Source organism: Triturus cristatus, chromosome 2_1 (genome assembly GCF_964204655.1).
Source record: "Triturus cristatus chromosome 2_1, aTriCri1.1, whole genome shotgun sequence".
NCBI lineage: Eukaryota > Metazoa > Chordata > Amphibia > Caudata > Salamandridae > Triturus > Triturus cristatus.
In genome coordinates, this window is record NC_140581.1 from 1,033,561,220 (window position 1) to 1,033,573,678 (window position 12,459).

General features: G+C 44.3%; 1 protein-coding gene across 1 annotated transcript in view; it reads right to left on the reverse strand.

The window, feature by feature from the left end:
- Positions 1 to 12,459, reverse strand: part of LOC146866278 (uncharacterized) — a 215,626-nt gene that overhangs the window by 71,093 nt on the left and 132,074 nt on the right. Inside the window, exon 3 of the mRNA XM_085640814.1 lies at positions 6,349 to 6,396. Coding sequence (XP_085496940.1) covers positions 6,349 to 6,396 — 48 coding nt within the window. The remainder of the gene's footprint in view (positions 1 to 6,348; positions 6,397 to 12,459) is intronic.

A 12,459-nucleotide genomic window follows, 5' to 3' on the forward strand; every position in this document is an offset into this window, starting at 1 on the left:
GACCTCTGTCTCCTTTCTCTCGCTCTGCTTTTTCTCTCTGTTTTCACTCTCTTTTCCCTCATTTCAATATCCCCCTTTCACTCTCCTTCTGTGTTTTTCCTCCGTTTTCACCTGTTTTTCCCTCATTTCCATCTCCCCCTTTCACTTTCCTTCTGTGTCTTTCCTCCATTTTCACTCGTTTTTCCCTCATTTCAATCTCCCGCTTTCACTCGCCTTCTGTGTCTTTCTTCCACTTTTCTTGCACTTTTTCTGCCCTATTCCACGCTTTCCTCTTTTTTTCTGGCCCTTTCCCGCCTGTTCTTTCCTTGCCGCTGCTGCCCCCGCAGCCCCTCCCCCTCTGCACGACCGGCCCATTCCAGATCCCCTCCCTGCTCCCGCCTCCCAGCTGTCCAGCCCTCCTCATCCCCTACTTAATGGTGGACGCTGCAAGGCCGTGCCTCTGGTGCGCCGAAGGCACGCCAAAGGTAAGCCCATCTGCCCCCGTCCACGACCCGACTAGAGCCAGGAACCCTGGACCTCCAGACCGCCAACGCTATGACACAGCAGCACTCCAGGCACTCAACCCAGGCCGCAACAACAACTGCAAGCTAGCGTCACCCGCCGACACCCACGGACCCTTCAGTTGTCACAGCTGCCGGCACACCTACAGCACCGCCAAGAACACGGACCCAGCACAACCCGCCCACAAGAACAGGACAGAACCGAAGACCCTGCAATGCATCCTCCTCAATGTCAGATAACTCCACAAACACGCCACCGAAATCTGGGAACTCCTCAACAGCACCACCCCGGACGTAGCGTTCTTCACCGAAACCTGGACCAACACCACCTCTGGACCGGACATCGCCATCGCCATTCCCCATGGATACAAGATCTCCAGGAAGGACCGCCCCACCCGCCCGGGAGGAGGAATCGCCACCGTCCACAAATCCACCCTCTGCCTGAGCACACTCCCCAACGAGCCCACAGACCTGATGGAACACCTTCACTTCAAGATACTGGCCATCCCTACCACCACCCTCCGAGGAACCCTCATCTACCGACCCCCTGGACTCTGCAGACCTTTCGCGAACTCCGTCACGGACATCATCTCCCCGCATGTCATCGCATCCACCAACTACACCCTGCAGGGAGACCTCAAGTTCCACCTCGACAACCAACTGGACCCCAACACCACATCCCTCCTGGACAACCTCCACAACATTGGACTCTGCCAGATCGTGACCGAACCCATGCACTCAGCAGGACACACCCTCGACCCCCTCTTCACAACAGAAATCTCCATCACCTTCAGCCACACCACCAAACTCCCATGGACTGACCATCGATGCGTCCACTTGACCTTCAGAACAGCCACCATCCACAGACACCAGCACCTGCTCCCATGAAGAAACTGCACCAGAATCACTGACGACCAGCTCACCTCTTCTCTCAGCAACTCCACCCCAACCATCATGGAAAACGACGACCCCAACACCGCAGCCTGAACCCTGCATAGATGGATCTCTGACAGCGCCAACACCATAGCCCCCTCAAGAAAAACAACAACACCCACGCCAAGAAAGCCAGATGGTTTACCACCGAACTTCGAGAGTCCAGACGCACTTGCCGCCGCCTTGAAAAGGCCTGGAGGCACACCAAATCCACAGAAGCCCACAACAACTTCAGAGCTGCCACCAACACCCACCACCAACTCATCAGAATAATGAGGAAAAAAGCGATTGAAGACAGAATCTCCACACACGCACACAACAGCAAAGAACTCTTCAACATTATCAAGGAGTTTACGCAAACCACCAGTAAGTCTACTGACATCCCTCCCTCACAAGACCTCTGCGACAAACTCAGCACCATTTTCCACCACAAAATCAAGAGCATCTACGACAACTTCGACGAAGACAACCAACACACTGAACCCTCACCAACCACCCCCGACGCCCTGAAGCCATCGATTGACAATTGGACAGCCCTCACCACCGAAGACACACTGAAGACAATGAAGTCAATCTACTCCAGGGCCCCCAAGGACCCCTTCCCCCACAACATCTTCAACAGAGCCGCCGACACCATCGCAGCCATGCTCCGCCACACCATCGACCGCTCCCTGGCGACTGCCTCGTTCCCCGACACTTGGAAACACGCTGAGGTCAACCCCCTCCTGAAGAAACCCTCGGCGGACCCCACTGACCTAAAAATCTACAGACCCATCTCCCTGCTCCCATTCCCAGCAAAAGTCATCGAGAAAGCCGTCAACAGCCAACTCGCCACATTCATCGAAGAGCACAACATCCTCGACTCCTCCCAATCCGGTTTCAGAAAAAAACACAGTACGGAAACCGACCTCCTTGCCGCAACAGACGACATCTGCACCCTACTGGACAAAGGAGAAACAGTAGACTTCATCCATCTTGACCTCTCAGCGGCCTTCAACACAGTCTCTCACCGCACCCTAATACGCAGACTCCACGACGCAGGGATCCAGGACAAGGCCCTCGACTGGATCCGTTCCTTCCTCTCCAGCAGGATGCAGTGGGTCAGACTCCCCCCTTGCCTCTCAGACCCTACACCAACCACCTGCGGATTCCCCCAGGGGTCCTCCCTCAGCCCTACCCTCTTCAACGTCTACATAGCTCCGCTCACCCCCATTGTCAGAACCTATGGACTCAACATTGTGTCATACGCAGATAACACCCAACTCATCCTCTCCCTATCCAACGACCCCAACACCTCCAGACACAACTTTTGAGAAGGCGTGGAAGCCGTCGCCAAATGGATGAAAAACAGCTGCCTACAACTAAACACCAACAAAACAGAAGTACTCATCATGGGCCCAAACCCAGATGCCTGGAACGACACCTGGTGGCCCCCCGCCCTCGGAAGCTTGCCCACCCCCATGGACCACACCCGCAACCTGGGAATCATCCTGGACTCCGAGCTCAAAATGGACTGCCAGATCAACTCTGTCTCGTCTCGCCGCAAGACTGGTCCTCAACCTGAAAAGACACTGTCACATCTCCCAACACCTGCGCACACTCCACTGGCTCCCCATCGTGGCTAGAGTCACCTTCAAGATGCTCACCCATGCACACAAGGCCCTCCACGACACCGGACCAGCATACCTGAACAGCCGACTCAAATTCCACGCACCCCAAAGGACCCTACGATCAGCCCAGCTCTCCTACGCCGTGGTCCCCCGCACCAGAAAGACCAGATCGAGAGGCTGCTCCTTCTCCTTCCTTGCGGCCAGAGCCTGGAACGCCCTTCCGCTCCACCTCAGACAGGCAACATTGCTCCCTATCTTCGCAAGAAACCTCAAAACCTGGCTCTTCGACAGACCCCCTCCTTGATGGACTGGAACCTGCACCCCCCCACCCCCAGCACCTTGAGACCCTTTCAGGTGAGTAGTCGTGCTCAACAAACGCCTGATTGATTGATTGATTGATTGATTGATTGATTGATAGATGGGTGGTTCCAGAAAATGATTACTGGAGCCCCTGGTAGCCCCATTAAAGATGGATACCAAGTGTTGTTGAACGTGCGTATGGCTCTGAGCTATTTTTGGAACACTTGTGGGTCTCCGCTCTAGCTTGGGTGGTGAGTTTTTAGGTCTTGACTGTGTTGTGGGGAATAAATATATAAATGTATACTTACCTATATACTTACCTTGAAGGTATTTTGGTAGTCAATATTCTAGCTATGATATTTTTGTAGCCCATTAGTTAGTGCTTGATATTCTGACATACAACCATCTGGGGATTTTCAGATTATTAACTAAAAGTTTGATTGAATTATGAAGCTCTTTTGAAGGAAGTACCAACTCATGTAAAAAATGGTATGTCTGTATCCTGGCGTAGTAATCTAAGCCTAATGCCCATAGCTAACCCTTAGCCCTTTAGATCTCTTCCCATCTGCATTTATTTTGTTTTTTTACAGCATAAAAATATTTTTCTCATTTATTATAGAGGTAGAAGCATGTTAAAGGAGCATGGAAATGGGCACATACATCTAAAGTAAAATAAATAATAAAGGTTGGTCCCTTCCAGAGCTACAATTTAATTAAGTGATATACAGGGTATATAGACAGACTGGTCTGGCGAAAAGCAATTGGCTGGCCCTTTTCATTGATTTGCTTTTGCTTGATGGTCATAATGTTCAATAGTTTAAGAATACTAAATTGTTGTATATGGACATCTTGAGCACTTTTGATCAGACATTATGTGGAAGTGTGCCTTTCCTAAAATACATAAAAAACACTGATTGGATCTAATGTTAATCTTCCAAAAACATTCATGGCTGAATGAGGTGACTGAGGTGACAGCATGGCATTATGGTCTTAGGTCAGTTTTTGATGCAACAGCATGGCATTGTGACCAAGGGTCAGCTTTGGAAGAGGAATCCTTCAAATATTTATCTGATCTTACAACCCAATTTAATCCTTGCCAATTAGGGTTCTGTAAATAAATTAGGACATTTTCCGCAAATTACATAAATGCTGCCTTTACCTTAGACATACCTGTATATTTTCTGTAGATTAGGGGAATAGTGGGAATCTTTGCAATGGTTTTCTATATTTAATTCCCATAGTTAACCAGAGATATGCTGTTAAATGGAATCGGTGTGTACGATTCTGTAACCGCATCTATGTTTTTTAAAGGGACTTGCATATTTCTAGTCACTGTTCAGTGTTCAGGGACATGCACAACATAGATCTTCTCAGTTGATATTATCTCACTACAAAACTTTGTCCAAACTAGCTATGATCATGACCAAACCTAGACAGAATTCTGTCTTTCTTAAAGGCATTTTTACAGCAAGCATATCCCATTCAAATGTTTAAGGCTTATTCCCGATTAACTCTCATTAGCAAACTGTCCCTTAAAATGTTTGTCCCATTGTTTTTGGAATATATATGTTGTGATGCCAATCATCTGCAGATCTTCAACTAGTAAGAGACGAATCAAGAAAGATGGACATGGTGGCAGCCTTCAAATTGGTTCTGGTATGATTAATTACTCCAAGTCTAGCCTTTCTCATCACAGCTCTGCTTTCCCTCCCTGTGAGATCTAACTCTGGTACATGCCAGATGAGTGCCGGGAGAAAGGAATGCAAATAACCAGAAGAGATGGTGCAGTAAAGCAAATGTATTAAACAAGTACCATCTGAGATTTGAAGTAACCTGAAGGAAGGTACAACTATCAATATTGTTTTTAGGAAACAGAGAAAACGTGATTCATGTTTTCAGTGTAAAGACTGTGAAGAGAATGACTGGGCTGGAGTGGGGAGTATTAATTGTCAGTAATCTGACCAATAACAACAGGAATGCCTACTATTTCTCCCTGAATGTCATTAGTGCTTCTGAGCACACGTTTCACTCACCTCGTTGTCAATGTTTTATATGAATCTTACACAAATTACTGCTTACAAGGTTTATATAACGTATTTTAAAAAAATATTAGAATGTCACCAGAACATGCCATTTTCCAAGTATAATATAGTTACACTAGATATGATGAACTGATGCTTTTATAGCACACAACATGTTAAGAGTGATTCTTCCCAGCCTTTGCTCCTCCCAGGTGCCTTGAAAACCTTCTGCTATCTATTTAAACCCTACCTGGTCCAGTTTCAGCATCAAAGCCATGAATTCCTTGACTCTCTCTTCCTGGTACCTCTTACAGTGAGCAAGGGCCTACATACCTGAGGTTTACCTAATTTTCTAATCTCACCGAATCTACCTCCCTTTTCTCTTGCATTGTTGCTGTTCTCACACCTCATCCATCCCACATTGTTTGCTTTCCACCCCCTCACCCTCTAACCGACTATACTTTTAACTTTACTCCCTAGAATGCCCTAGCCCTCTCAGTTCAGCTACTCTAAATGTTCTTTCTCAATACTGTCCCTCCTGGGCTTCTGTAGTCAATTTACTCCGGTGAATATTGAAACATATACTAATAGTGCTTGTTTTTGAGGATGATGCTGTCTAACAAGTTTTTACTTCATATTTCATGTGCTGGTTCCTTTCAAGGGTGTTTTGCATTTCTATTCTTGTAACTTTGTGCAGTGCATTGCCACCTGTCTGGTATAGCTGAGCTTTACAAAAAATACAAAATTAACAAATAAAAAAGTAAATACATACAGGGTCTTGATTCTCAACTCTGATTGCATTGTAAATACCAATATATTCACCATTACGTGCATACCCCATATTAAGTATAAGGTTTCAGAGGGGCACAAGATCACCAGCGCAAGGCAAAGGAGTATGCTGATCAATAGAGAATGACTGAGACACCAAATGCAGCATCATAAATTAATAGATGTAAAAAACTTTTACAGCCAGTGGCCACTCACCATTAATCCATACTGGGATCCATATCCCAGAGGAAGTGATGATACTCCCTGTGTATAGAATGCAACAAGAACAGATTAGCAATATCAAAACACATCACTTTCGCTACATTTTGTTTCTTATTTAACTATGGTGTCTAGGCTGGATTTATACACGTTTCTCACTGTGCATAGCCTCTAGAACTCTAGATGGCACACTTCTTTTTGTTTGTTTTTGTTTCTGGTTTCTGTAGGCCTTAGTATCTTTGTATCCTGTTTCCAATCAATAGGGGGTCAATTCTGAAAGTAATGTTTAACAATGAATTATTATTATTATTTATGAGTCCAGTCTATTTTAATATTCACAAAACATGATTTTACATTTGCCAGAAGGTTTACCCCATGTAGATTATTGTGTGCGTAAACCCATTCCAAAGGGCAGGGAGTGGGTGTTTCAGGGCAGTAATACTTTGAAAGTTTGTGATTACCCACAAACAAGTATGTTTGTTTTCTGGACCCATTCTCCCCATGATACCAGCCACAAGGCTGGATAAATCCGTTACTAGGGTGAGAAATGGCAATGAAATCCCCCCAAACTGTAGGGAGTGTATGGAAAGGAGTTTTGCCATCTGGCCAAATATTATCAATTTTAAAGGAAACAAAACCAGAAAAAAATGCAATTGTACTCTTGTGAAAGCATCGTTGCCTGCACCGTTGTAGTCTATGTACAATTGTACATGCAGAAAGCTGTTCGCATGCACAAAAGAAGGAACTCACAAAACAATGTCCACAAGTTCTCCTGGAAGTCTGCCTCTGGTGTATGTGTCCAGGAGTACTATTGGGGAAAGCTTTGTGAATTCCTGAAATTTGTAAATCTGCACCCATGTAAAGGAGCGAACCGGTGGATGAAGATTTAAAAACAACCGGGCTATGCAGTCAAATGTGCTGACATTGCCTTGCCTTTTGTGCTACCTATTGTGATGATGATGCGGTCTGAACAAGCATATTCACATGAGTGAATTCTGATAGTGTCATCCTTTTATGACAGTGGTGATTGGGCCAGATTACAAAAACTACGCAAATGGTGTTATTTTTGTGGTCGGTGCCAATTTGCATGACATTGCTATTGGTCATGCAGTGTTACCATCACTTATTTGTGCTTAATGACATGTTAATCTGTAACCTGCATAACCACTGCACGCATGATTTACACATGACTTATTCAATATTGCACACATTATTTAAGGCATTATTCTACAAGTTGTTCTATATTTAGGGTTAGTAAACTGAATGAACCACATGGTTTTGATTAACTTTAGTTAGCATCTTGACATTATTGTGAGTAGGCCTAGGTGCCTTACTCAATTTATTAAATGGACGTTGTATTTTTGCTTGCTGTGCATAACACATTTTCTGTTTCAGGCGCCAGAGTCATCCTGTTCTCATTTAGAAATGTTATTCTTTGTTAGTTTACAGTTTGAAGGACATAGAGTAGCAACTAACTAGATTGTACACTGATTTTCAGCACTTGTGCAGGATGAGAAACTGAGAAGGAGAATGACGATTCTCCAATTATTATGCAGAGAGAATCTTGATTTCATTAAAGACATTCGGAGGCTAGCATTATGCAAATACTTTTATTTGCTGCCCAAACATGCAGCCCTTTAAAGAATGTTATTACATCATAAACAAAAGAACATTAACAACATAACAAGTAGGTAGTCCCGGTAACGCTCATCCTCTTGGACTGTAATGACATAGCGACGTGAACTTGAGACTCCAGAAAAACCGATTAGTCTTTGGTATCTGAGAGGAAGAAAGCAAAATTAAGTAGTAACAAGGGAATAAATCCCTAGATAGATTTAAATCAAAAAAACGTAGCATTCAAAATACATAACATTTTAGATACCAAATGCATAAGTATTAAACAACCCAAGCCTCTCAGGGAGAGGAGGGTGGGATAATGCTAGCCTCCGAATGTCTTTAATGAAATCAAGATTCTCTCTGCATAATAATTGGAGAATCGTCATTTCATTACAAGACCGGAGGCTATCATTATGCATGTTCAAAGCCATGTAGAGCTACACTGCTAACATGCTCAATTGGTCTCAAGTACAACTTAGAGAAAGTACTTGCGTTAGACCAATCTGCTGCTTTAAGTATTTCGGGTAGGGAACCTCCCCCCCAAAATACTTTGCTAGCCATAGCGCCTCTGGAAGAGTGAGCTCCAAACCTAGACAGATCCACTCCAGCCTCCTGCATGATAGAGCGAATCCACCTTGATAAGGTAGCTGACGAAACAGGTTTAAAAGGTTTAACATATGATAAAAGAAGTTGGTCGGAACCAGCAAGCCTGAAGGGAGAAATTTTGTTATCATAACATTTCATACAATTAACAACACAAAGTTTTTCACATTCCTGAAAGGTAGGGTAGAAGATGGATTCTGACATAGTTTTGGTTATTTTCCAAATATCAAAATGAACGCCTTCACAGGAGTAAAACCTATTTGAAACCTCCAGTGCTCTAATATCAGAAACCCTTCTGAAGGAAATCAGGCATAAGAGAGTAGCTAGTTTCATAGATAATCTTTTAAGGGGTAGAGAACTATTACAAGGCCATGAGATGAAAAGATTAAAAATAAGGTTAACGTCCCAAAGGGATTGATAACGGGCCTTGGGAGGTCTTCTTAAAAGGATGCCCTTTTAATAAGAGAGTTACTACCAATTGCAAGATTGTTAATAAGAGAATGACCAGATGAAATTGCAGATCTATAGCAATTGATGGTTCTAAAGGAGAGACCTAGGTCAAAAAGGTAAGCAAGGTAATTAGCTATATGTTGGAGAGGGCAGTGAACGGGATCCAGATCCCTTTCCAGGCACCAACTAGACCATTTTCCCCAAATGCCTTTGTATCTTTTCCTGGTACCTGGAGCCCAAGAGTCTTCCAGTAAACTTTTAGCTTCTCCCGAAAGGTCAGGATATCTTTCTGAATTCCTGATATCCTCCAAACAAGAAGGTTCATCTTCCCTTCGAGAACTAAAGGATGTTCTACTCCGTCTGGACCCAAAAGAAGGTTCGGGGATGAAGGAATTAGATGAGGGAAATCCACTGCCAATTCCATTACTCCTGGAAACCAAACCTGAGACTTCCAAAAGGGAGTTATCAGGATGATAGAGCACGGTTCGAGTCTGACCTTCCACAAGAGTCTCTGTATCATTGAAAAGGGGGGAAAGGCGTAAGCTCTGATCCCACTCCAAACTTGGACGAAGGCATCTATACCCGAGGCATGTGGGTCTGGCCTCCAACTGAAGTACCTCTGTACTTGGTGGGTTAGCCTGCTGGCAAACAGATCTAAATGAATCGGACCCCAAAGCTTCTGGATCATAGAGAAAATCTCGGGGTTTAATTTCCAATCGCTCGAATCGTAAAGGAATCGAGAGTTCCAGTCTGCCCTCAAATTTTGTGAACCGGGAATGAATTCCGTTCTCAATGTTATTTTCTGATTCCAACAGAAATACCAAATTCGTTTGGCAATGTCTGAGAGATTCTTCGATTTGGCCCCACCAAGGCGATTTATATAGGAGACAGCTGAGAAGGTGTCCAAGCGGATAAGAGTATTTGAGTTTTTTAGCTTCTCCTTGAAGCTCATCAGAGCATTCAGAGCTGCTAACAATTCCAACGAGTTTATGTGGAGGGATCGTTCTTCTATGGACCATCTCCCTCCAGTCTCTAGGTTGTTTAGGCGAGCGCCCCAACCGCGATTGCTCGCATCCGATTCTAGAGTAAAATCTGGAACATTGCCGAAAATAGCTTTTCCGTTCCAAGATTGGAGATTTATTAGCCACCAATGAAGGTCCTCCTTCGCGTCTTCCGAAAGAGGAAGAGAGTCCTCGTACCAAAGGCCTTTCCTCAGACCTGAAGCTTTTAGTCTTTGAAGACCCCTGTAATGAAGAAGACCGGGAGAGATAGCTTGGATAGAAGATGAGAGGAGTCCTAATACTCTGGCTAAATCTTTTAAGCGAATATGATCCTTGGAGAGGGTTAGAGCAACTTGTTTTTTTATTTTGGTCACTTTCTTGTGAGGGAGGATCAGGTTTGACTTGATGGTATTCACGTTGAAACCTAGGAATTCCAATTCTTGAGATGGGATCAGAATAGATTTCTCCAAATTTACAATGAATCCCAGATCTTGGAGGAGAGTCATGGTCATTTTTAAATGTTTCAGAATCTCTATTTTGTCTTGAGACATAATGAGGATATCGTCCAGATAGATTATTAATCGGATTCCTCTTTCTCTGAGGTGGCTGACTACAGGACAAAGCACCTTGGTGAAACACCAAGGGGCTGAAGAAAGACCGAAGGGAAGACATTGGAACTCGAAGAGATTCCCTTTCCAGGTGAATCTGAGGTATTTCCGAAAATCCTCGTGCATAGGGATGGTAAAATAAGCATCCTTCAGATCCAGCTTTACCAACCAATCCTTTTCTTGTAAAATATCTCTCAGAAGGTGGATGCCTTCCATTTTGAAATGTCTGTAAGTTAGAAATTGGTTTAAAGATTTTAAGTTTATGACGGGACGCCAGCCCTTGTCCTTCTTTTTCACAAGGAAAATAGAGCTTAGGAAACTTTTTGAAATTTCTGAAAGCGGGATCTTTAAAATTGCTCCTTTTTCTAACATTTGTTGGACTTCTGACTCTATTAAATTCAAATTCTCTTTGTCCAGAATAATCTCCTTGGGAAACCTTTCTTGGAAAGGATCTAAAAAGAAATCTATTTTGAACCCGGTCACGGTCTCTAGAACCCATGGGTCTTTGGTGATACGGAACCAATTTTGAACAAAATACTTCAGTCTTCCTGCTACTTGACAAGGAATAGAAAAGGTTTGACTTACCTTGGAAAGACTGGTTTGAGAAATTCGACCTTCCGCCACGGGCTCTTGAACCCCTTCCTCTTTGGGGGTAGAAGTTGGAGCGTGATCCTCTGTAGGGGCGACTGTCTCTTGATTCGTGGGGAAAGAATGGGGACTTGTAGTAGCCGCGGCTGGCAGGTAGTCCCCTTCTGCCAGCCCTTCCAAAAAGAGGACGTCCACCAAAGACTCAACGGATATTAGATTGGGCTCTACTAAAAGCGTTGAAGGTGGCCACGTATTTACCCAGGGATTTAACGAAGTTGTCACCAAATAGAAAACCTTTGGTGTCGCCCAAATCATCTTTATAAGAAAGGTCGGCTAGTTTAGGGTTCATTCTGAGAAGAACTGCTTTTCTTCGTTCCGTAATAAGGTTGGCGTTGGCATTGCCGATAAGGCATATTGCGCGTTGCGCCCAGCCTCTTAAAAGATCAGAATTAATAGGAGTATTATTAGCTCTTGCCTGTTCGGTCATATCCAAGATTTTTGATATTGGACCCATGGTGTCCAGAAGCTTGTCTTGAGCTTGTTTCAGGCATCTCTCGATTCCCTTTCTAGGGTCTCTTCCCGATTTAAAGAGGAAGGAGATTAGGTCTGGATCGAGGTTAGGAGTAGAACAAATTTTATCCTCCGTTGAGGGTCTGGGACATTCATTTCTCAACAAATTTCGTGTATTAATATCAAGAGGTTTTCTTACCCATTTAGAAATATACTTCCCTACGTGGTCCATAGGCCACCATTCAGTACTTCGAGGGTGGCGAATGGTAGTAGGATTAAACATCTCCTTCCCGCGTGGGTCTTTAACACTGAGGGAGGATGTTGAGGCTTTGTCTAAGTCCTCATCCAAATTTTCAGGGGTATCTCTTGGGTCAAAGATAAACTCATCAAAGTCCTCGTATTCTGTTGATTCATCATAAAAATCTTTAAAATAATCTTTTGTCCCGTAAAGGGTACCGCTTTCTATCATGCCGCTATGGGCACCCATTCTCTCTGCCTCAAGGAATTGAGGTTTATCTATTGTGTCGCTATGGGCACCGAAATCTGTTGTAGCGTGAGAGCTACCGTATCTTTTGGCATTGATAGATGCCTGCGAAATATGCTTTCTTTTCTGGGAAGCTTTTCCCTTAGTTTGAGTCCCAGAGGTGGAAGGCGATTCTTCATCCGAGAGTGAGAAATAGATCTCCTCAGGAGGGGAAGGCCTTTTCCTTTTAAGGAGAGCAGCATCCACT